The sequence below is a fragment of the Vanellus vanellus genome (assembly GCF_965231255.1).
Source record: "Vanellus vanellus genome assembly, chromosome: 5".
Taxonomy (NCBI): domain Eukaryota; kingdom Metazoa; phylum Chordata; class Aves; order Charadriiformes; family Charadriidae; genus Vanellus; species Vanellus vanellus.
Window position 1 is genome coordinate 8890499 of NC_138910.1, and position 26502 is coordinate 8917000.

The 26502-nt window shown below is 39.5% G+C and overlaps 1 protein-coding gene across 1 annotated transcript in view; it reads left to right on the plus strand.

The window, feature by feature from the left end:
* The window catches only part of NCKAP5 (NCK associated protein 5), a gene marked incomplete at both ends in the record, with an annotated part of 382055 nt that overhangs the window by 215378 nt on the left and 140175 nt on the right, over positions 1–26502 (plus strand). Inside the window, one exon of the mRNA XM_082484353.1 lies at positions 18640–18730. Within this exon, the coding sequence (XP_082340479.1) occupies positions 18640–18730 (91 nt within the window). The remainder of the gene's footprint in view (positions 1–18639; positions 18731–26502) is intronic.

A 26502-nucleotide genomic window follows, 5' to 3' on the forward strand; every position in this document is an offset into this window, starting at 1 on the left:
CCGTTTCAGTTTTCCTTCCACTTCTGAAGTTTCTGCAAAATCATACTTAAGTGTGCTAAGTAAGTTTACATCACTTCTGCAAACTCTGTTTCTGGTAAGGAACTACATATTTGGCATTCTGCTGGAATTTCTGTGGAAACCCTATCTGAGCAGGCTGCTAGTATCAAAGCAAATTTTGAGTCAGGATTTCTCCTTGTTCTTCCTTAGGTACCTGGTGGAGAGGGATGTGTATGCTCTGGTTCTGACTCTTTGAACAAAAGAGCCTTTCAGATTGCCTATTTGGATGTGATAATCCTGTAAAATTTTAACTGAATTCAAACTTTTTTTTCCTACCAGGTGCCATCTACACCATCTATCACCTTATATCCTCATGAGCTTGAGGTTTGGATTTTTTTTTAAAGCTGTGAAACAGCCTGTTTCATAGCTCCCTGGGTAGGGTGGAGCATCTTATTCTCCACTGACCATAATCCGTGAACCTGCCTTACGGTTTTGACCTGCTGTAAATAACGCTGCCTTTGAAAAATCTCTGTTTGGTGAGGAGCCTGAACTCATGATGCCAGCTGCTGTCTTAATCCCGTTGGGTATTTTAGGAACGGTACCACGTAAAGGCCAGGCACACTGGTGATGACTGTATCTGGCATTGCTGCGGAGTGCAGAGGGAAGGTGCTCACACCGCTGACATTACACATCCAGTGCTGATGCCTGGACTGTCGTTTGCAGTAATCTAGCAGCAACGTAGAGACATACACAAGTTTTGAGTGCTCTGAATTTTGTATCTAAGTTAAACACCACGAGTAGCTCGATGTAAGGAATGATACTATCTGTCTGACAGTGTTAAGGACCAGGCACCCTTACAGGATACTACCTGTAGATACTACCTGCCTGTCCTGGTGTTACATTGCTGTCCTTTGTGGAATCCGAGTGGCTTCTCAACTGAAAACAAACTCTGAGGAGTAGTATTCAGGCATAAATAAAATTCAGGCCTATGACAAATATAATAGGTCTGTGAACATTCTAGCAGTTAAATCTGGTGGTGCAGCTCATATCCATCCGTAGCTTTTCCTTCCTCTGACTGAGGCAAATCGTAGTCAGCTTGGTAAATAGCGTCATGCATGCGTCTGACTTTATAATGAGTGTCACACTTACTTGCAAATTTAATTGTTAAAGAAATTCTCTGGACTTTAGAAGAGACCTACTTTTTTGTTAATCAACTTCCCTGTAATTCTTAATGTACATTTCTCTCATACTGTGATTGTATTTGTACTAAGACAGTACAAATAGCTAACTCTTATTTGTTTATTATTTCTGTTTCTGTTCTGCATGTGTTGTTCATACGCTAGAGAAAGTCATAGAAGAAAATTAATGCTTAGACAAAAATACCTCACAATTCACCTTTGCATTACTCTCTAAATAGTGGGATTGCAGAGAAAAGTTTAAACCAAACCATAGAGTTCATATTGTGTCTACAAAAGAACTAAGATGTAAAAGAATGCCTATTAAGGAAAACAGGCAAACTATAGTTGGAGTGGTTTGGTAATAAAGGACTAAGCTGGGCTGCTGGCTTTTGACTAAATTATTAACCCAGCTGGATATTACTGCCACTGAAATCTGAAAGGAAGTTAGAACCCTTCCGACTGACTGATTGTAGGCAAGTTACCTAACTTTTCCTGTGCCTTTTATTTTTACCAAAAATGTGAAAGCTTTTAGGTCAAAACACAGAGTGTAAGAAGTGCTGAATGAGTTTGGATGTCTTGTTTCTTGGTTGCCCACCATAAGGCTTGCTAAAATGTCCTTGGTTTCCCAAGGTGGAAATTTATTGCTGTGAAACCTATGCCTGTTTAAAGTAGACTTAGAAAAGACAGCATATACAGTCCACTTGCTAGTTTTGAGACACTTTTGTAATGGGCAGATCTTTGTATAAGATACTCTTCGAGTTCAGACTCCCATCATTCGCTTTTGCTGCCTAGAACAACTCGAAATTATGTTTGGCTTTTTAACTGTGTGATTATAATAGTGAATTAAGTTATAAAAGTAAAGGAATAGCGGATATCTTTATATCATCAGGTATTCTACAGAATATAGGAATGTGTGATTTTTATATTCGCAGTTGAAAACTGGTGTTTATTACAAGGCATGTTTGTACTAGTGGTACATTTTTCCTTTAGATCTACTGATAATATGCAATTTTTTAGGTCTATTAACCATGTTTCGCCCCTTAATGCTTGCTAACAGTCAGGTTTCTCCAGTTTTATTTGTGTTTATATTGTTTGTAAGTAGGTCCTTTAAACAACTCTCTTAACAACAGCAGCCTCTGATAAATAATAAATAATACTCAATAATAAAATGAGTAGATGATTGCTTGCATTTTAAGTTAACAATAGCTTTTTTCTCTCTCTGTAATTTTTCATCAGTGACAGATTGAAAGATTTGCTCCCAAATGAGTTCAAAATCCAGAAGCTTTCCACTTGCTCAAAGAGGTGTGGATATAATCTATGAAATCAAGATGTATTTGCTCAAATTTTAAATCATTTGTCTTTAGCAAACAGTGGTAGGAGTCAAATGCTGAAGGTGATCACCCCACCAGATACAGATTTGTCTCTCTTCCTCCCACTATACTATTTTCCATTTGGAGATGCATCAGTGTAAATATCAAAACAAAACAAACCAAAAAAGAATATGGCCTTTATTGCAAAATGAGTTACTATATTCCTCCAGCAATTCCAAATATTGTTGGATCTATAATTTTTACATTTCCAAACAATAAGTTTATTTTTTTAGCAGGTTTAGCTTATGCCATTTGCAGGCCAAGCGATTTCTCAAAACTTACAATGTGCTTAGTGGCATGAACAACAAATGGAGGTTTAAGATGATGAAGATTAAGGAAATCTATTAGATTTCCTTTTAGTAATCTGAAATTACTTTGGAATGAATCATTAGCAATGATCTTAACAAAGGTATAAAAATACTGTGGTAGCACCATGCTAATAAAAAGACTGTCAGCATCTTTATTTTATAATAATCTTGAAATAAAAATGCTGTTTAGAAGACTCTAATAAAGCAGGCAAATGTGGATAATTTACAAATTATTATGATAGCAGTTATTTTAAAAATAAAGTGAGTATGGATGATCTAGAATAATTCATTTTCATTTTAGCTTCATTTTACAGTCAATGCCAGTGTTAGATTTTCTGCAAGGTGACATTACTTGCATTTGAGTCGAGTAGGATTGTCTTTGCTGTGAAGAAAACCAGCAGATACATCTCCTCTGTAAGCACTGCACTGGTGTGCAAAAACCGTGTCTGGTCCAGAGGCGATTTTTTAGCAAGGTGCTGGTTTCTGTTAGCCCGAGCGCACCTTGCGCGCCTCTGCCCAGCTTGTCTGGGGCAGCAGGAGGGCACAGTGCTGACTTGGCCTCTCTAGGTCACATCTGTCATAAACATGATCTTTTTTCCTTATAACTACACAACATTAAAACCTGAGTGAATTATTAAAACCCTGTCATAAAACATAGCTTAACTTTGCAACTGAGCGAGCAGGAGTCTTAGATGTCTCCTATACCCACAGGTTACATTGCCTTTGTGTAACTGGGTGAGAGTCCTGCCCTTCCCTCTGCCCAGCTACGGATGCAAAAGAGCCTGATGTAGCTTCGTCTCACATTAATAGAATCCCCTGTCATCCACAAGATTTCCTGCCCTATGTAGCATTTTTGCTCATGATGAAGGTAAACTGTCCTTCCTTTCTGAAGAACAAATGGAATTTTAAAGCTTTGAGCCGCTGCTGTTCGGCACTTACCCTGCATTCCCTGCATGTCCAACCCAGCTTCTTTCATGTATCATTCCGGCTTTTTTTGTTGTTATTGCCCTTTCTCCCTCCTGGACGTGCATATCTAAATTGGTTTTTCAGAAATAGGTCTCCTGCATTGTAATGGTGTATTATAAGATAATGTTTATTTTCTTTCAACTTTTTATAATATTTAATTAAGGATTCAAAAGGATCTTTTTCTTTGTGTTGATTCTTGCTTAGAGGGGGAAAAAAATCCCTCAGGAGAACTACTAAATTATTTCATAGTAAGGCAGGCTTGTGAGGCTTTGTTTCCACTAGATTAGCTAAAATACATGCTGTCTGTTCACTTAAGTCAAAGGCCCTGATTCTGTGAAATGAACTGTTAAGTTCAATGGAATGACTTCTGGCCAAAGTTGTTCAATTTTGCGATAATTCATGCCGGTACAGTTTAAGGCTGGTAGACATAGTAGTTTCTAGCGTCATCTAATTTTCAGCATTCCACTGACATAAACTCAGAATCCAGCAAAATGCTGAACTTCTTGTGTTACAGGTATTTCCTGAGGTTTTCATAGACCTTCATGTCCAGTATCTGTTCTGTAAGTCCAGGAAAAAAGTGCTTAACTAGTTCACGACTGAAGAATTTTATTTGCTGAGCCCAAATCTCTGAGATATCTTAATGTGAATGTATGTATTCATAAGGGGATCTTCCACTTTCATGGTAGCACAAATTGCGTGGATAAGATAACAGTTTATAGTAAACTGGTGATACTAATATTACATCAAGTGTTCATTTCTGAAGCCAGAAATGTAGGCTCTGTATGTTATGTTTACTGTTCCTTGGCTAAACTTCTGCCAAGCGAATGTATGAGCATTTTTTTCCCTGCAGTAATGCTGTTCTGCTTTGCACAGGTTGAGGAGGTTGAGGATCTGTCCCCTGGAATTGAAAGCCCTGAAGCTTTTCTGTAGCTGAGCCTATCTGGTTCATATTGCAAAGGATGATGGAATATGATCTACTGTTTGGGTGCATGAAAACTGATTAAAATTGCATCTTCATTTATTTATTCTGAATGCTGCTTCTGAAAGGTGATAGCACAGAAACGAAGGTCTTTTCTTTATAGAGCACGGATGGCAAGGATTTACATTTCTCAAGACTTTTGTGTTATCTCATGTTATTCTGATCACGGAAACAGCCCTCCTCTTGAATGGAAAGAGGGAGTTAATATTGGAGTATTTTTTCTGTGTCTGATGAATCTTTGATTAATGCTTCACTGGTATTTATTGTCATCATAAAGCTGTTACAAAATAGAAACTGTTAAATCCATTTTCAGAGGAAAATCTGAAACAAAGCCACAAAGCTATCCTATGATGGTACGAAGTCTTAAAGAGGGAATTCTCGAATCTTAAGCTGATGTGTTAACTGCTGGATCTTCTTTCTGAAGCAAATGTGGTTTGAGCTGATTTTGTACTCTGTTTCAGATATTATGGAAAAAGTAAATCCTAAATAGTCATGTTAAATATTTTTACAGAGGAAAAGTATCGCTATAGGAAACACTGATGAGCTTCCCGATAAATACTACTTTTATAAATGACCTAAATTTTTTTCATTTTAGTCGTGTCCTGTGAGAAGTAAACAGGGTAATGTTCAACTAGTGCATTATTTAGAGATTTCTGGAGTAGATTTTGAAAGCCTCATACAGAGCTCTGTCCTCAGGATTCCCATTAAACACAATGGGAGCTGCAAGGCTAAAATCCTGCAGAGCAGTTTGAAAATATATCCCGTGCTGTGCTGAAGAGAAGTGATTAAAGAATGAGTGCTTGAACAGGGCCGAGGGAGTGACGTTGTCATTCTCCATTTAGGGCTGTAGTTAGCCTAAAAATCCTCCTCTAAACCCTTCTTAAATGATCTTCTGTTCGAAGTCCTACCTAATAGCTCTTCTGTTTCTGCATAAGAACTGCTACGTTACAAATACTTGCAATAAACATTTGCACCTTGGAAATGTCTAGATGTCCTTTCACTTCTCTTTATGCTTACCTTTTTTGTTGCCATTCCACTTTATTCTTTTTCTGTTTTCTTACATCTTGCTTACATTTTCATGTCCCTTTTTCTTCTTCTCAAAGTTCTCTTACTTCTTTTGTGCTACTGTTGCCTTTATTTCTGGTCCTCATATCTTGTGCTGTTCTTTTCCTCTCTGTTCTCTCCTTAAGATGCTTTCTTAAAATTTTTTCCTCTGCTTTCCTTCTCTGTTTATAAGTATTTCTTTCTCTCTTTTCTAATCCAACTCTTAGTTTGTCCTGTTGCTCAACTTTATGGGCCAAAGTAATGGCCTATGCATTTCCAGAGCCCTTTACTATCCCCTCTATTCCTTTTGTTTTCCATGTTGGCAGTTGGCCATCCCTCCTTTACTCTTCTGACCAGATTTGTGGCATCATACACTATGAGGTGAGAGAGGTTTCAAACACTGCCTTTGATACAGGGGCATTATTCTGCATGACTTCAGCAAGGGGAAAACAGAAGCAGGCAGTAATGGAAGCACATAGATGCAGCGAAGAGCCACTGTTCTTTCTGTATATTTCAGTGCAAATCCTACATTCAGAAACTTTCTCCTGTGTTTATTCATTTTATCTCCAGGATAATGCATTTTAAAGAGGTGGACTTCAATAGTGATGAATTTGGCATTTTGAGCCTGTGTTTTCTCATGTGTTTCTTTCCTGTTGTTACTTCTTACAATGGATAAGGGCTGTGACAGAGTAATGTGTTTGGAAAGATATGGGGGGTGCTTTATGTCACTTAACATAGAGGCATGAAAGTGTCCCTGCCTTTTTCTTTTTCTTTGGGTTGGTTTTCTTTGTGTTTTTTTTTTTTGTTTTTTCTTTGTTTTTTTTTAAGGAACTGTTATTTCTTGCTTTTTGCATCTCATTTGCACCTTGATACTCTTTTTCTTCCCTTCTTTTTCTAATCTTTTTTTTTTTGCTTTTGTTAGGCTTGCACACATACATAAAGGGAGAACATTAAAAGTTATTAATGACAAAATATATCTAGGTCCTTCTTGATTTTTTTGTGACCAGTTCACAAATAGTTTAATTCAGCCCCTCTTGTTTGTTGGCATCAAAGCTGATGATGCTGTATATGATGCTATTCCAGCCCTCTTCTGTGTGCATTGTCATGTATTTTTATTGCCTCATTATCAACTGCTCGGTTGCAGAAGAGCTGTCAATATAATTTTAGAGAGACTACCACTACCTAATGATACAGGTAATTAAGCCCATGGAGACCATTATTCTAACCATATATTACTTGTTTAGGCCATGTTGCTATACTGCTAGGGTTTGAAAATCTACACCCAGTAAGCTTTCATTCTTATGTCTCCGACATGACTTGTTTTTGTGGTTGTTTTCTAACCACCTGAAATTTGAGAGTGTAAGAGTAATTACTTATACATCTTAGGTTTCTTTGGTAGTAGATATGTATTGTTGTTTACTGAATCTGTCCTCCAGAAAGGTAAATTCCTTTTGAGCTGGGCACCATTAGCACAGGAAACTGTATTGTTCCAGGGCAGTGCTGCAGGAAGCCTCCATGGAAGGAGGCATTCTTCAGGCTCAGAAGATACTTGGTGTTCATTATCCTGTCAGTCATTCCCAATATACTTTGGGGAAAAACACGTGGAGGCATTTTACTTATATATTTTTCATTCCATAAGTTGGTAATTTGGAGGGTAATGGGGATGGTTTGTCATTTGAGAAAGTCCTAGTCACACAGAGAGGGCATCATGCACCTGCTCATGAAGGGTACAGAGAAAGTACTTGATCATAGCTGATCAGGCAAGAGCTGTCTCATATCCTCTGTGAATGTCTATTTGAACATCCAAAGCAAGCTCTCTGCTGAGGAGAAAAAAGGAAAGACAAATTCTAGATATACCTACAGCAGTCTATTATCCCCTTAGGAATTAAAATATTATCATATCATTATTTGTAGCACAGACATCACTTAGAATATTCCTACAGATTTCATCCACCTTTGCTGATCTTACATGTAGAGGCTTTCAGGAAGTCACTGAAAGCTGAATTGTAAATCTCCATTTTTTTCTTTTCTTATTGTAGTCTCTATAAGCGTAATTTGGAAAGGCTGAAGTCCAGAGAGTTAAAAGAAATTATATTTATTAAGACTCCATGTTGTCTTTAAAAGTACTTTTAAGCGAATCTCATGGTTGGGAACCAGAGTCGTCATTTCTTGCTGTTCTGTTGATTCCTGCTGTTCTTTGTATTTGTGAACATCTGAGATGACCCATTTTGGGGGGATAAAATTTCAAAGTGGGAAACTTTCCTGTCGTACTTGAGTCCTGCGTAGTTACATTTGCAGGAATTTGGCATTTGGGCCTTCACAGTTGGCTGTACAGTGTTGGGAAAGGGCTCTTGCTGTCTTTTGAATCTGATTTTTGATGTAAGATTTAGGTTATTGAACGAAACCAGGAGTGGTTTCTTGAATGTTTATTTATTTAGAGTCCCATTAGCTCCATTAGTAGTTCGTTTTTTAAAGGCATTAAATTAACAAATAACATTTTAAGGGAAAAAGAATGCAAGAATTTAATAAACTTTACAGTCTTTGCCTCTGAAGGCATCAGGGCATGTTGTATGATGTTCAATATAGTGAAACTTTCTGAACAACTTTAACGGTATGCATACGTAGTAGTCAATCAAAAGAATTTGGTATCTTTCTATATAGCAACAATATGCGTGCTCACTAACCACTCAATCAGAAGAATGATGTATTTTAAGTGGTATGCAATTTTTAAACGCTAAACAATTGTAGAATGGTGAGGTATAAATATCTTGCTATATCCTCTGAAAAATCCTCCAGATTTCATTTTAGTGCAGAAGATCAGAAATGTCGGAATGATAAAAACACAGAACAAAGCTTTTGGTACGATGCTTCATTCCAGATAGAACGGCTTGTTTAAGGTTATGCAAGCACTAGCATAAGCTATTCATATGAAATGTGTGAAACGTTAACATATCAGTAAAGAGATAGCAAAACTGCTGATTTATTTGAAGTTACTGAAGTCTTTTTTAAGCTACAGAGCTCCAATCGCTGATGGAAAGAGCTGAAGATTTGTACAGTCGTGCCAACAAAATGATACAGAGAGAACATGTCATCTGCTGCTTAGACCCAGCAGGGTGAATAGTTGGCATCCTGGGGTCTAACAATCGCTGATACTGGCCGTGTTGGTTAACCTTGCTGTGCCTCAGTTGGTTCACCTGTAAGATGAAAACACAGTATGTTATGTTAACCTGCGTATTCACAGCACAAAAGCTGGGATCTCAGAGGTCTTATGAGCAGGGACTTAGTATATCCTGGGATGAGGTCTCACTTCATTGATCTTTCTAATAGAATAACCATGTTCACTGGCACATGCAGAGTTATGATAATTAAAGCTAGTGTGATTTGTCAGTTAGAAGATCAAATTCAACTTTGTGATAGATCATCCTTGGATTTTTACTGCAGTTGTTCGCTAATTGGAAAATGTGAATGCTTTGCAATGAATTTCCCAGTCGTTGTGTAAATTAAAAAAGTGGAACATGTAATAGTAAAGAAAATACTATTATTTATTGGTTCCACGAAGTTGGGATTTTACTTATAGAAAACCATATCCACCCATCTTCACAGGGTATTGCACACAACAGTGGAACTGTCTCAAAACTCCTACAAGATTGGCAGAGGTAGAGCAAATGAGGAGAATGAAATAACTTTATATTACATAGACCTTAAGATTGGAGTCCAGAATCCGATAGCCTACGAAAACCTTCACTGGGGAGTCAGAGAGGCTGAAAACAAATCATGATAATTTCTGCAGAGGGAAAAAAAAAAAAAAAGTCCCTCCTCTTTTTAGCTTTCTTCCAGCTGCTCTCTGTGCTCTGGACAGCACTGGTTGCTGTCTATCACAACACTGCACAGTCTGAGCCTGAAAGCTTCACGATGGCCTGTGTAGTGTGAAAATGCATAAGAACAGTTTTTTGCATTGTAGAGGGTTCTGCAAATGCTCGTTGATTACAGACCTCACTTTCATCTTGCATTTCTCTTGTACCTACTTCAACCCCACAAAAGCTGCCGCCCTCCACATAGTATCTTTGCTATTCATGGAAAACACATAGAAATTTATGTAGCTATGTCAAGGTGGTCTTGGTACCCCCTTTAAGCTGTAACTCGGTATGGAACAAGAGCTTTTTAATTTTGAGTGGCTTTACATTCCTGTAAGTAACTTAAAGCAATAGTGTTTTGCCTCTTCTCAGGGTGTTTATATGAAAGATTAAATATGTGTATTTGGAGGAGCTGGTAGATATATCTATCCATCTGGCTATATATTTGCAAATATGGAAAAACAAATATTTGTTTAAAATGTAGAAAACAAGAGAAAAAGTAAAAACCCCATTATTTGAACTATTTGCAGTCTGATTGTATAGTTGTCTGTGATTTTTCTGATGCATTTGGTTATGCTGAAATACTGTGACTATTTCTGGTGCCTCCAGCATGAATAGAGTTTGAGCTTATGAGCATATGTTTAAGATGACACAAGAATTAGCTTTCTGTAAGTGTTGGTTTTATCCACTTATAGTTAATGAAAATATCTCCTGTCCTAAGGTCCCAAATATGTTATTGGGGTATTGTAGGAGGGATGGTCCTTCCGTTTGAAAAATCCTTTCAATTGCCTGTGAGAAGCTTTTCCGTGGGGCTTAGTCTTTGCCTGTAACTTACAAAACCATATACAGGGCTGGTGATAGAAGACACCCATACAGTCCATATGGCATTTGTCAATACAGAAATAAACATTACCACTGGCTTCTATTGCAGTTCAGAAACTTTTTGCTGTAGGTATAAGTTTGATGAGTGAAATCTCTATGGCTGAAAGAGACAATGGAAACATTTCCAACATTTCCTGGCTCAGACGGTAGTTACAGCAGTTTCAGAGAAATGTCAGGTCTGCCATTGTGTGATAACAGAATTCAGACTTGTGTGGGAGCAGTGATGTGCCAATGCTGAGGTCTTTCAAAATCCTGCCCTACTTATCTGAGGCTCAAGGCACAATACTCACGTTATTTTACAGACAACTTGAAAATTTCCAGTGGGTTCAACGGCCAGTGGTTCAACTAAGTAAATGCTGTGCTCAGTCTTTCAATTCTGTGTAATTTTTCTAGTGGTGGTATGGTCTAGCAGACAGAGCACCTGATTGGATTGTCCACTCAAAAGAAGGATCCTTCTCCACTTGTGTAAATAGAGCTTGAGACCTGTTTCACTCCAGCACGGCCTTGCGATAGTTGCCCTCATCATGTACAAGATACTTTATTTTATGTGCTACTCTTCTTTAGATAGCTTGCCCTTCAGGCAACACTTTGAGTATGCTTTCAGTATGTTTTTGGAAGGAGGGTTTAGCATGAGTACATGAAAAGAGCATGGCTTATGCAGTTTGGATTTGCCACTAGCAAATGCCACAGGGTTGAACTGGCTGTTCAGAGCCCGTGGTGGGGAAAGGGCTGTGATGGTGCTGCAGGAGGACAATTTGCCCTGGTATTTCTGGATTGATAAGCACCTGTACTGATAAACAGAAAGAGTAAATATAAATTATACATTATATGTGTGTGTTTCTGTTGCTATTATGGAGGATATTATTACTTTATTTTCCAACTGAAATATTAAGGCTGGATATTGTGCATTCTGTGGGCTTTGCCCAGCATACTGCTATAAGGCATGTACTAATGTCGTATCCTGAGCAAAACTGAAAATGCAGAGAAAACCCCTTGGGGTTTAAAGCCTCAGCATTTCCCATCTGTCAGTTCTCTTTTAAGCTTATCACATATCTGTTTTCACTTCTCTCTTTGTTTTTTTTTTTAATCCACTTTCAATATCTAAATTCTTTGGAGAAGCTTATATCTGTCTTCTGACTACCTACCCATTTGAAGCAGTGGCCTAACAGCGTGCTGCAGGCTCTCCGCGGTAGGTGCATTGAGAACAGCGGGCTCGGACCCAGCCCCGGGAAGGCAGGGCCACTTCACCTTGGCCATCACCATGGCTCAAGGAGGAGCACAGAGGGTCTCGGGGCTGTAGGTGTGGCTGGCAGGTGACTGCACAGTCTGGAGATGAGCGGGCAGATCAGGGGGAGAGCAGAGTCTGCAGTTCAGAAGGCTACTAATTTAATTGAAACCTGGTAGAAGGAAAGACACTCCTGCAAGGATGCAGCGAACAGGAACCGTTGTTCAATGAGCTCTCTTTGTTTCTGTTGTCTTGTAAAGCCACTTCCACATTTTTCCTCCTTAAAAAAAATCTAATGTTTAATCTAAAATGTGTGGGGTTTATTGGTTCAGGAAGGGGTGTTGTGTGTGTTTGTTTACTTTGAAGCCTTTTGGTAGTTTGAGGAACTCACTGGAAGGAGTTCCTGATCCATTGGAGAGCTTTAACGGAGTGGTGAGGGAAGTGAGATGCCGGTAACCCCGAACCTGAAGTTTGAAGCTACATATGAGTAAGCAAACAAATTTATGTGGGAGCTGAGTCAGACAGAAGCTTTTTGTTTCTTCGGATTGTGGTTTTGGAGGGAGAGCTGCAAGGCTTGGACAGAGGCACAGAAGTCTGCCACCAAAGCCAGACAGATTGCAGCCTCCAAAGACAACCAAAGTCCAGCCGGCAAAAATGCCGACTGGTTCATAGCTGCACCGAGAGCTGAAAGAGCTGAGAAACCACATGGGAACCATGATCAGGTGGTAGGGAGGGGACAGACATCTCAAGGAGCTGAAACCTGGGCCACATCTCCAGGGAGGCTATAACTGAAAATAGAAGTCAAGAGACTTAAGCTGGAGCCTGCCGAGGAGAGAGGCGGGGAGCTTCACTGACTCATAGATAGGAGCTGGAAGAAAATACCCACCTGAGAATTTTGATTACACAGAAGTAAGTTAAGCTAAAGATGGAGAAAGATATGTTATTGATATTTTTCTCTTAAGACTTTTTTTAAAGAGTCCTGTACCTGCTGCATGGCATGAGGACATGGAAAAAGCTGAAATACAAACTTCAGCTGCTGCAGTAAGATTCTGTAGAAACCTTTGGACACGTCTCTGTGAGGCTGTAAGTCAGTATCAAGTTGAAGGAATTCTTGTGACATGCATTTGAAATAACCACTGAGTACTGTCACCTCAGCTTGAGGGTGATGAAAAGGGAAGGTGATAGCACCCAGCAAAAGGTAGCTGCCAGTCTGTGGAAATCTTGAAGGAATTAGGTCAATGGGGAAGGGGTTGAAACTGTCATGCACCTTCTAGGACTGGAACAACTACATGCTGGCTGTCCCTTGGAGGGAGAATCATAAAAATGACTGTGTGGGACGTGGCTGAACAGAGCATGGGCTATAGAGAGTATTTATTCCATATGCTAGAAGGGGAATCAAAGATCAGGATATATGGGAAGGATTTTTTTCAAGGAAAGCTTGCTCTGTCAAGGAAATGTTTTAGGTGTGGGGAGATCAAACCCCTCTAAGGGATGTGCTACAGAGGACCAGAGAAGAGAACGGGTTTCCTCTGTAGTGAGACAGGACATAAAGGCACGTCCTACACAGTTGAGAGGTTGGTCAGAGAAAATCCTCTTCATGTGTGAAATTACTGTGGCAGACTGTGAGAGACACCTCTCTCGAGGAAGAAAATCAATAAACCTAACTAAAAGGGGTCCGAAAGACCTTTTTGAGAAGAGGGAAATATATGGGGAAAGTTTTGTGGAGTGGGGGGGTTGAGAGAACTCTTGTGCCTCCTTGCATTAATGTATTTCAGGAAAGATTAATTCCTGTATGGTCTTAAAATCAGTTCTTGGGGAGAACCCCAACGAAATAGCTCATCACTTTGATCCCCGTGAAATGACAGAACCGGGAGAGGCACAAAGCCAGCAGGTTTTCTGACTGTGTTCCAGCATTGCTGGGGGCCAGCACAAAGGAGGTGCCCATTTATAAAGGTGATGGTCCTGAGAAAATTGGGAGGAAAGTCAGGAACTTGACTGCCTACCAGTGATGTGTCAACCCCAGCAGGGTCAGTCTCACCTGGCCTGGATGAAATTGTGCTCTGGTGCATGCCATGAGTTGCAGCAGTGGGGCCAGGCAGGAGATGGAGGCAGCAGAGCTGTCAGAAACATAACATCAAGAAGCTTTAAAAGCAAGTCTCCTACAGCTCGGTGGGTCCTTGCAGGAAGGTCTTGGCTTCCAGACAAGACTTGAGTTGCAGCAAAAATACAGAAGAAGCTTCCTTCTTCCATCTTGGACGCCTGAGCATCTGTGCCCTGTGTGCTGCTCCCTGGACAAGGAATATTTCCTCCTTTCCAGACATTCCCCTGGCTCCCATGCCCAGAAACACACACAGAAACAAAGCCAAAATAAATAACTGTACATTGAAGTTGGATTGATTTCCTGGTACTCTCTCAACAACACAGGATAAATGACATTTTTTAAATGTAAGAATGACTGATTTTGTTTCAGGAAGAACAGCAGCAAGGAAATGTGGATCCCAAATTCAAGTCCTTGGCTCTTGACCCCGCTGTGTAATTAATTTCATAAACTGCTCAACTCTGGCTTAAGACTGTTTAAGTTTCTCATCCCCTTAGTCTACCTGGCAGGCTGATTCAGAGTCTCACTTTTTCAGTGATTAAAAACGCCCTAATTCCAGCCTAAATGTGTTATTAACCACCATATTCCAATCTTGTTTTGTCAGTCATTGGCCTTAGGTTGACGTAGTTTTCTTTCTCATTTTACTTTTTCTCACGATTCTTTTATGGAAGACATACCTGTGTAAGCCCTTGGTCTCCAAAGTTTAGCAAGAAAAATTATATAGTCTTTTCTTGTGACAACTCTTGATTCCTCTAAACAACCTCAGAGCTGTCTCTTCACCAAATCCTGTCTGAACGAGCCGCTCCTGAACACTGGTGATCGTAATTGCAGATAATGTTCCAGATGAAATCTTGACAGTGCTTTCCACAGTAGCATTAATATTTTATGTTCCTTAAACTCTTATATACCATGAACAGACTCTGGTCTCAGAGTGCCTCATTTCGTCTTCTGTTTAATGCTTTGAGAAATTTATCCTTAGGTTAGGACTGGTAGGGGACTGCTTCTCTACTCTAAACTGACTTTTTGTCAAGGATTTTAAGAAGCTTCTATCAAACATGGGTTTTATTTATTTTTCGCCTAAAGCAAATAGCTTTTTAAAAAAGGAAAAATTGAAAGGAACACTTCAGTTTCAAGAAAACTTCAATTTCCTATTCAAATAATAGATGTAACAAAAAATTTAATGGTACTGAGATGCTTCAGATGAATAGACAGTAAACAGAACACTGAAGAAAGGGGAAAATAAATATTCTTAAATAGTGATTGAAAAATGTAGACTTGGGAATGGTGAGTTTTAGAAACTGTTTTTGCAGATTGTAACAGCTTGATAGTTACATAAGAAGCACAGAATCCTTGGCAAAATAGGTTTTTTAGCATAGGCCAGCAAGCAGGCAGAATACACGCGTGGGGGATAGCTATTCTGGACGTAATCGGCAAGCGCTTGATGTTGGAGTGGGTCCATCTAGGATATCAGAATCATGACCAAGAGAAGATGGTAGAGAAGATAACCTTTTGTGCTTACCAGAAGGGGGGAAAATATAGGTTGATGTGTAGAAATAGCCTTTCATAAAACTCGTAATTTTTCTGCTTGACTTCTGAAATTTACATGTCCTTTGGAACCCTTGTTCAGGGAGCAAAACATGGGATTTCAAGTGGAATTTATAGAGGCTCAACCATTCTTGCATTCTTTAAAAGAATTTCTACTAAATCTTTCTGGCATGTACTGTCACTGTGGCGAGTATTATAGATCATAATATAACAATTGCTTTTCAGTTAAGGTGCCATTAATTCATGCTTCAATGTTTCTAATTTATAAGAAACAAGTCTTGATTATTATCCTGTGCTATGTTTGGTTAAGCAGTCCTTCCTAAAAATGGACAAATGGGATGCTAGTGAAGAAGCAGCAGCTGACAAACTGCAAGAGCAATGGCCATCAGAGCTTTGCAGTAAACTTGACTGTAAGCAGATTTCACCTCCGTTTTTGACAGCTACTGGTTTTTCCTTTCCTTTTTCAGATATTCCATGGATACCTAAAGCTTGTAAGGTCCTCTCAGTGCTGGTTTTACAGTGACATGACCACACAGACAGTGTCTCTGTTATGCCTGCAGTTCAGCTTTGTCGCTGTGAACTCTTACAAGCCTTTATAATAGCTGCAAACAACAAAACAACAAGTCTCAACTGTGTTTAACTGAGCTCTTTGTCGTGTTGCAAAGATTATTCTGTTGCATAGAAATCTGAGCGCCAATGGGAGGTGTTCCTAATTGCCACATGAAACTGTGTGCTTGCCAGTCCCTATAAGGCTATTCAACAAGATGGGCCTGTTGTCCAAAATAGACTGCCTGAATTTGACTGAAGATTAAATGAATTTAAGAATTCTTCATAATTTTTCTGAGCTGGTTTAGCTGATGATACTAATATGCAACTAGACTTTATTTTTATTAATACTATTAGGCCTACATTGAAAAACTCTGATTTTAGTTGTATTTATTCTTTCTCCCATTTTTGCTTGTTTATTAATTTATTATGGAACTGTGTATGCATATGTAAACACAATAATTAAGAATCCTATTACGTCATTAATTAAAAAATGAAATGATGAGCATGTTCAGAAACGAAATCTTTCAGTGAGGACTGCACAGGAATTTATATTACGAACCGAAATGATTTGTTCTTTTGTGTAAAAGGCATCTGATTAAGGTTAACCTATGAGCAGAAATGGTTCCAATCTGCAACTCAAAAACTGCACCACTGTCTGCAGTCGAGATTAGAGCTGGCTTGTTTTTATTCACATTTGGTCAACAGATGGTCCAACTATTCTGTGGGCATCCTGGCAATGTAGATGTCTACACATCAATGACAAAAAAACATCATACGAATAAGTAAAATGTCAGTGTTCATCTGAGTAGAATGAATACGTAGTGTCAGCTTCTCAAAAAGTAGCGTAGCTGGCTGACTTGAAAGGAGAAAACCTAGCAAAACATCATATTATTGCTATACTAGCCAATACCATTCATTCTGATGAGACTGAAAGAACAGAAAGACAATGAGGCTTATATAAAAGATAATGTTATTGGCCTTTGGCCAGAGCGGTTAGCTAATATTTGCTGTCTCACTGGATTGTTACCTTAGAAATAAAAAAAAAAAAAGATATGCTGTGAATAATTCTTCTGCTCAATTGCATTTGCAAAGAATACTACACAAAAGTCATGTTTCCCTAAACATAGTAGAAATAAACAACAGCAGGCAGTTTCTGGTCTGATATGCCTAGGAGTACTGGCGTTTTTTTCAAGGTCACACTTTTAATATACAGCATATCTGGCAAAATTTCTTAAGGTATTCCTCTCTCTTTCCTGCCTTCATGTCACCCACACACCCATGCCACAGCACTTTCCCTTCTCCAGCCCCTGTTCCAGCCTGGTTGTTCTTCCAGCTCTATCAAGGGATGGAGACAGCTTCAAAGGAAAAGAACAGAAAACATGAAAATGAGGGTGAGAAAAATGGTTGCATCTGCACAGCTGAAAAAACTGCATAGGGGTGCGAATTTGGATGAGGAGATGGAGAGTGGGGAGAAGCATGAGGACCTTCAGCTGGAATTGGCACTCAGCACTTTCTGTTGTAAAACCCAGTGTCTTTGTTGGTGTGTCTGTCAATGCTTCTTTGGCTTTTGATCCTTTTCCTCTTCCTACCGGTACTCCCAGAGCTGAAACCAGCTGTAGTCCCAGGCTCTTTATTTGTGGTCAGCCTCGGTGACATCTCCTAAGCCCATTAATTTAATTTCTGATCTACCTTGAATGGGACCAGTGTTTTGTAGGTGGGCTTCCGTTGACCCCAGCCGTCCTATTGTGCGAATCACGGAATCGCGGAGTTTCAGAGCTGGAAGGGACCGCTAGAGATCATCTAGCCCAACTCCCCTGCTAAAGCAGGATTGCCCAGAGCACATCACTCAGGACTGCATCCAGACGGGTCTTGAAAATCTCCAGAGAAGGGGAGAACTCTTTATTCTGTTCAGCCTCCACTCGGGAGGGTTAGCGTTATCAGTTTTAACATGCTTGATGAATGCATGTAGATCAAAGACAGCTTCTGATGGTGTCTATTAACACCTTTTAAAATGAAAGTGCAAACCTTCCTTCTTTCACTGGTGGAACTGAAGTTGATTACGTTTTTGAGAGATGGTAGTACCAGATTGTGTCCTACACTTGTTTTTTACATCCTTTTGAAAGGGCAGAGAAGGTTGAATGTGTTCAGCAGCTGTGCCTCTATAAACAAATGTATTGGCACACACTGCTGCACCTAGAACATAGAGAGTAAATACCAGTAATGTATTTGACAGTCTGTCTAAATTGCACAAAACTGACAATTGGCTAGAAATACAGCAGTTGTTGGGTTTGGTTTAATCTGACTGATTTTGTTCCTAAATGACAGTAATTTTATCATAGTGTTTGGTTACACTGTTGACAAGGTGATGTCTTATGCACATTTTTTTTTAAATTTTTGTGACTGAGCTCCAGTAGGATTTTAACAATACAACTAATTACTGTGCATATTCAAAAGATAAAAGAGCGCCCTTAATGTGTTATTCATAACATGGAGTATAAGAACATTGTAAGGCCAGGATTGTCTTTAAATATTAATTTCATGGTAGCCATGGATGCGTTAGGCTCTAGTACACAGCAAAACCACTGAATGCAACTCTTAATTTTTTTTCATACAGTTGACTTTTATAAATATTTTCATTCTCTAGAATGGAGGAGACAGTGAGAAATCTGCTACAGAGCCAAGGATCCCCAGGCCAGCATGGAGAAGGAACTGTCAATATCATGAAGGTATATCAGGTATTAGTGACTTATTACCTGTTTTCTTGTGATAAAAAAGTTCTTTAAAACAAAAATTGCATTGCTGAGGTAAACTTCTCTGGCATTGTTTCCTCTAGTTGCTTACTAGTTATGAGTACTTGTAAGTGGTGGTTGGTACCAGCTGCATTTTTGCAGGTGTTCTCGCACCACAGTTTAAGGGTTTTAATTGTTATTGTCATTGTGTTATCTGCAGTTGTTGCTCCTCACAGTTAACGGGGGACAGAGAAACTAGTTTTGAAGACTATTAAAGCACTTAATATTTTAAGTAATATATTCCAGCGTCTCCAGCAAACATAGATCCTTTTGACAACTTGACCTTCAGATTGTGATGGATAATTTTATCCAGTCATATTCTTATTGGGTGTGAGGTTTCCGTTTCAGGCTCCATAGTTTCTTGTCACTGCTTGTGGCAGGTGTGTTTTATCAGCCTCACTTGGCGTAGAGAGAGAGTGTCTCAGGACAGAATTTAGGACAGCAAAGATTTTAGAGGTTTTTCAAAGGGAACCAGGTCTGTTTATGCTGTTTATAAGAAAGGAGAGTTTTACATTTTCCTAATGTAGTGCTCTGCTCTGGAAGCAATGAACCTCAGGTCATGGAGAGCCTTTTTAAGTGTCTGGAAACAGGAAAGAGATACATCCCAGTTAAACAGATATTGTGCACATGAATTCTTAAAAAAAAAAAAAGCTTAAAGAAGTCAGTCCTATCCTGTATCTTTTTAAACAGAATAAGCCTTCCTTATAAAGATATAAAATGCTAAAATAATATATTAAAGTTGATACTAGGTAGTGATCCTTCAGATAAAACACTTTTCAAAAATTCTAGTTATATCAGTCCATTCTCACAACTGATAGATCAAAAATTCAGCAATATAGCTAAACAAAAATTTATATCAAAGAGTATTTATCACTGTAATTAAATTTTCATTTTAAGGTTGGACTGAAGGGAAAAGAATCTTTTAGATTGACCTTCCAAAATAATAAATTTTTCTTGTTAAAATGATAGCCTGTAAAATTTAATTTCAGGACAAATTAAACTTTTTGTTGAAATTATAATAGAACATTGTGCTTTTAGAAACTGGTGATAAAAGCATCTATATATTACTCACTACCCTTTTGGGATGCAAAAATGAAACTCCGTTCCCTCCTTTTGGTTCAGAGTTTAAATCTATATTTCCTCCTCACTCCTGCCACTATACATTGGGTCTTCTGGAGTGGGTTTGGTGTCAGTCTCTCCTTCGGGTGAATTACATGTCTGTCTGTTTTAACAGACAGCTGGAGTGGTCTTATCTGCTTTTCTGTATGATATCTTACCTTGGAAACCATAGTAAGGTGGTACCACAATTAGGTTTTAGCTTCTTTGGGTTTTGTTTTTGCACTTTCAGCAAGAAAAGCGATAAAGTATTTTGGTTTCAGTTGAACTGAGGGTTTGAGTGTTCTTTATTTTTCTTTTGAGCTGGACAAAAATTAGCTATGGAATCTTTTCAACTTGAAACTTTGTGTGCTGCTGCCCTAGAGGAGAGATAAACTAGTAATTCCAATGTCAGTGCTTGTGTATTTCTGTGTGGTTTTTCCTCCCTGTTTTATTTGTTCCTTAATTTTTGAGGAAAAAAAAAAAAAAAAAGAGAGAATTTGGGTTTGTTTTGGGTTTGGGTTTTTTTTTTTCATTTGGGGCCTTACTGACATAGGTGCTTGTTGTCTCCTGCCTGCCAGGAGAATGGGTCCTGTGGTTTGTTTAGTTTAAAATCTCTTGTGTTTATTTTCTGACCAACAAAATAATAAGGCAGTTCTGCTCAGTTAAGAACAACAGTTCTTTGTTTCCCTTCAGCTCTAGCAAATAGCCCCCTCCACCTAGCAAACTGCCATCTAACCCTTTTTTCCCTTCTTTCTGGACGTGGGGTTTTGTTGAATCTGCTAGGTGGTAATCGGGGCTGATTCCCCAAACCTGAGCTCTTGTAGAGCAAAGCCATCTTTGTCCCAGGACCTTAAATAAGCCATATCCCTGTTACTCTAGGATTATTTTTAATCTTGTACACCACATTGCTTATAACAGTTTCCTTCTCTTTCTGTTCTCTTCTTGTTCTTGGGAACATTTTGGTCATGATATCAAAGTCAGCTTGTTTTTTAGCAATTTTCATATCTTCTGTATTGCCAGTATACAATTTTCTTCACTTATGAATTTCTTTTCCGAATTCATGACTCAAAGCTAATGTGTTTTCCTTTCCTGGATGAATAGCTTGGCTACTGAATCATATACCGGTTTGTGACTGGTAAAACGGAACGTTTCCATGACCCTTGTGTTTTTTCTGAATGTCTCTTTGACCCATTCATCCTCACATCCCTTTTGTTCACTTTTATGACAAACTTCTGAACAGTTTGTTTTCTGGGAATTTCAAGGAATGGCTCTATTCACATGCAAAACAGTGCATTCCTGCCCTCACATGGCTACCTGCTATGTAGGTCAGAGATGGGTTCACTTGATGTGTGTTTGTTATTCAGTCACATGGTAAAAACTCTGCATTGTGTTGTAGGCAACAACTGCATGTAATAATAAAAAGCTAATACCTGAAAGGCTCTTCAGAACAAATAGTTGGCAAAGAATCTGTGATCTGAAATGTTTACAAAGTATTTTAACTTTGAAAAGCATATTAATAAAGCATTATATGAATCATTAATATATTATTGAAACCAACTGTGTGGAAATCGTGGAAAAACGTATCATCTAAATATATGATGAATTTTATTGCAAATACTGTGTCCAGGTTTGGCAACAGGCATCAATATTGCAATAGAAGCATTTCATTTGTGTCTTTCCAAATGCATTCAGACAGTTTTTTGATATATTTATAAGGGTAATTCACAAATGGGAATAGAACTTGAATGTAGAGCCTAGGTAATGTTTCTTAAAAAGACTGATGTATTCAGGTTTTTGGGAACATGATAACCATATTGTCATCCCATATTTGTAAATGAAGTATAGATGTGAGCTAACGTGTGAAAAAAAGATTTTTATGATCTGAATTCCAAGTGAGAGAGATATATATTCATATACATATACAAAACTTATTGAATGTATAAATACTAACATAGTGTTGAAAGCCATCCTCTGCAATCACTTACCTTATAGAACATATTCTGAATCTTACCCATTCTCTGTGATTACTATGATGTGGTCAGAATGATATGATCAGTACTCAGTGCAATAGAGTATCAGATTTTACTGCAGTTTCACAACCATTTATTTCATAACAAATGAGGACATGACCTGGACGATCTCCAGTGTGACTTATCAACATATGTCCCACATTCTCTGACACCATGGTAAGTTAGTTTTAGTGTATGAAGCCCGTTCAAATTAATATCTGAATAGTCATAAAAGATACCTCTGTGCAATAAAAGCTTTTGATCTATTGGACATTGTCTACATATTTGTATTTTACAAATCTAATTATTGTTCTGGGATGTATGAAATTGAGTTCTTATTATAATATCAATATGCCTGACTCCAGAATAAATATTCTTGCTAATGAACATTAAATGTTGCATAGTGATCATGTTAGAAGAATAATAACAAGATGGAGCCCAGAGTGTGTAGTATTATTGCAATACCGTGTTATGTCTTGCCGGGATTCTTACTTGAAGCAAAATATTCTAACCCTTTCCATAGAGCTAGCTGCCCCATGGGAATTTAATTTGCTGGTCTTACAGATGGATGATGCGATTTCTTTAGGGTAAATGAATTTAGAAGCAGGATCGTAAATAAAATTTTCCTCTGTTATCATTTTACATAATAATAACTGAGGGAGGATTTATAATGAACGTTCATGTAAATGTGGACAAGAATATGTGATTTGAATTGCCGTGAACCATCGCATCTGTTGCTTAAAAGTTTACTTGACTAAAAGACTCTAGTATGTAAGAGCTTTATGATGTTTCCAAGAGGCATTGCCCACCTAAAAGTAAGACCATGAAAGGCCAAACCAATACCTCATATATTAATATTATTTTCATTCAAAATACTAGTACTTTATCTAAGAGGGAGAGTGATCCCCATAAATAATTGTGTGCAGTACTTGAACCCAAGACATTCAAACAATCACCCCAACTTTCCTAACTTCCTAAGTTTGTCCTTGTGATTTGGATATCAAAAGCTAGAATCTCTTCCCTCTTTGATCACAATATTGAATATCTCGGTAGAGTCTTACATGATTAGAGATCACTCGAAGACTTTCAAAGGTTTTTTTTAACTCCTTTTGACTTTATGCCCGTGTACAGTGATCAAAATAGATGAGAAAGTTTGCTGTAAATTCAGAATTCGTTAGTGCACATTCTGAAATTGTCAACAAGTGCACTAATGCTTAGGACAGACATGGTGCAGTCACATCAGATAGGAAGGACGATCTGTTGTTTAAAGCATTGTGTTTGGGAGACTAGATTTTTATTCTTTCATTTGCTACAATTTTCTCTATTTCCTTGGACAAACTCACTTTATCTGTACATCTTTAACCTTTGTCTGTAAAAGGAGGATAACAACATATAATTTGATCTCAGGTATATTTAAGACGTCATCAATATATATGAACTGCTGCTTCTGTGATAACAGGAACTGTTATAAGTAGTGAGCCATATAATTAAGAGATTATTTAAAAAAGAAAAAAAAAGGCTTTTCATATTTCCTTGCAAACTTGAAAGAAGGCTTACTTCACCCAAGGAGTTGAAAAGGAATTGAAAAGGAATCAATTTCAAAGTGGAGCATGGATGGTCTTCAAGCAGGACTATCTTGTCTTGTGTTAAAATAATATGGAAGTTAGTTTTTGCTGTTGGGAATCTGTGGATTTTGATGCATGAATTCATATGAAAAACTTAGGGAAATAAAACCTTATGACTGCAGGGGTTGTACCCTTTTCAGAACCCCACTGTGCTTGCTTGAGATTTACACTCCAAACAAATACTGCTGTGGGGACCAGGCACATTCTTTTGATCAGCAGGAACTGAAATCCTGTGTTTGAGACAGCCTGAAACTCACCCCACCTAACGTCACAGGCCAAGTCATCCCTCAGCTTCTGTGCTAGTGCAGAGTGTCTCTAATTGCACTTCTTCACCAGCTGCCATGGTTTAGATTACTTTTTAGCAGAAGGGATTTTCATCATGGTGGACAGTGCAGATCTTCAAAGATTGTACCAATTCAAGGGGACAAAGATATGAGTAACAGGGTAGGGAGTTTGTCAAGGAGAACGATTCCTGTGCTGAGGTCAGTGCTGTTGAGTCTACACCAAGAGAAGTCTGGCTCAACAACTCAATGGCGATTACAGGTATCCTTAATAGGAGGGCACTTTTTCGGGTTTCTTTGGCCCTGGGTGCAATGGAGAAGAGCATCTTGATTCCTTCCATTTTTTCCTGAAAATGGTATGTGCCCTGTCTCATTTTTGCTTTGCTGCTCATTTTGGCACCCATCTGACTGCACTAACATGAAAGTGGTGGCAGACAGTTTGAGCAATTGCAGCCTGAGCATTTTGATGGGCTCTTCTTGCCGAGTAAGAGCTGGCTGGGTGACTGTGGTTCAGCTCTGTTCTTTTTCTCACTGTGGAGGGATGACAAGAGTTTGAGAAGTAATGACTTCAGAAGCGATTTCTCAGGCTTTAGTGTGCACCATGAGAAGAATCAAGGAATCACAGAGTTTTCAGAGTTGGAAGGGACCTCTAGAGATCATCTAGTCCAACTCCCCTGCTAAAGCAGGATTGCCCAGAGCACATTACTCAGGACTGCATCCAGGCGGGTCTTGAAAATCTCCAGAGAAGGGGACTCCACAACCTCCCTGGGCAGCCTGTTCCAGTGCTCTGTCACCCTCACCGTAAAGAAGTATTTCCATGTATTTGAACGGAACTTCCTGTGTTCTAACTTGTGCCCATTGCCCCCTGTCCTGTCACTGGGAACCACTGAAAAGAGCCTGGCTCCATCCTCCTTCAACCCACCCTTTAGATACTTGTACGCCATAATAAGGTCTCCCCTCAGCCTTCTCTTCTCCAGGCTAAAGAGTCCCAGCTCTCTCCTCATAAGGGAGATGCTCCAATCCCTTAATCATTTTAGTTGCCCTTTGCTGGACTCACTCCAGCAGTTCCCTGTCCCTCTTGAACTGGGGAGCCCAAAACTGGACACAGTATTCCAGTTGTGGCCTCACCAGTGCAGAGTAGAGGGGGAGAATGACCTCCCTTGACCTACTGGCCACACTCTTCCCTATGCAGCCCAGGATTCCATTGGCCTTTTTGGTGACAAGGGCACATTGCTGGGCCATGGATAATTTACTGTCTACTAGGACCCCCAGATCCTTCTCCTCAGAGCTACTTCCTAGCAGGTCCGCCCCTAACCTATACTGGTGCTTTACGTTCTTCCTCCCCAGGTGCAGGACCTTGCACTTGCCTTTGTTGAACCTCATTAGGTTCTTCTCTGCCCAGCTCTCCAGTCTGTCCAGGTCACGCTGGATGGCAGCACGGCCCTCTGGGGTGTCAGCCACCCCACCCAGTTTGGTATCATCAGCAAACTTGCTGAGGATACACTCTGTCCCCTCATCCAGGTCATTAATGAATATATTAAACAAAATTGGACCAAGTATTGACCCCTGGGGGACACCACTGGTTACAGGCCTCCAACTAGACTCTGTGCCGCTGATCACAACCCTCTGAGTTCTGTCCCGCAGCCAACTCTCAATCCACCTCACTGTCACCTCATCTAGCCCATACTTCCTCAGCTTCCTAATGAGGATGTCATGGGAGACAGTGTCAAAAGCCTTGCTAAAGTCAAGGTAGATGACATCCACGACTTTCCCCTCATCCAGCCAACCAGTTATAACATCATAGAAAGCTATCAGATTGGTCAAGCATGATTTACCCTTGGTAAATCCATGTTGACCACTTCCAATAACTTCCTGTTCCTCGACGTGTTTGGAGATGACATCCAGAATGAGTCGCTCCATTACCTTCCCAGGGACAGAGGTGAGACTAACCGGTCTGTAGTTCCCTGGGTCCTCCTTCTTGCCTTTTTTGAAGATTGGAGTGATGTCGGCCTTCCTCCAGTCCTCAGGCACCTCTCCTCTTCTCCATGACCGTTCAAAGACGATGGAGAGTGGTCTAGCAATAACATCCGCCAGCTCTCTCAGCACTCGCGGATGCATGCCATCAGGGCCCATGGACTTGTGAATGTCCAGCTTGGCCACGGTCCTCCTCAACTGAGGGAAAATCTTCCACTCTCCAGACCTTCCCCTTTGCCTTCAGAGTGTGGGATTCATGAGGGACAGCTTTAGCAGTGAAGACCGAAGAAAAGAAGGCATTCAGTAACTCTGCCTTCTCTGCGTCCTCCACCACTAGGGCACCTGTCTCATTCACCAGTGGGCCTACATTTTCCCTAGTCTTCCTTTTTCTATTGATATATTCAAAGAACCTTTTCTTATTGTCTTTAACTGCAGTGGCCAAGCTGAGTTCTGATTGAGCTTTGGCCCTTCTCATTTTCCCCCTACATAGCTTTGTTATATCTTGATAGTCCTCGTAAGTTGCCAACCCCCTTTTCCAGAGAATGTAAACTTTCCTTTTTTTTCTGAGGTCCAGCCAAAGTTCTCTATTTAGCCAGACTGGTCGTCTTCCCCGTCTGCTCGTTTTTCAAGACAAGGGGATGGCCTTCTCCTGCGCTTTTAAGAGCACCTGCTTGAAGTATGCCCAGCCTTCCTGGGCACCTTTGCTCTTCAAAACTGCCTCCCAAGGGACA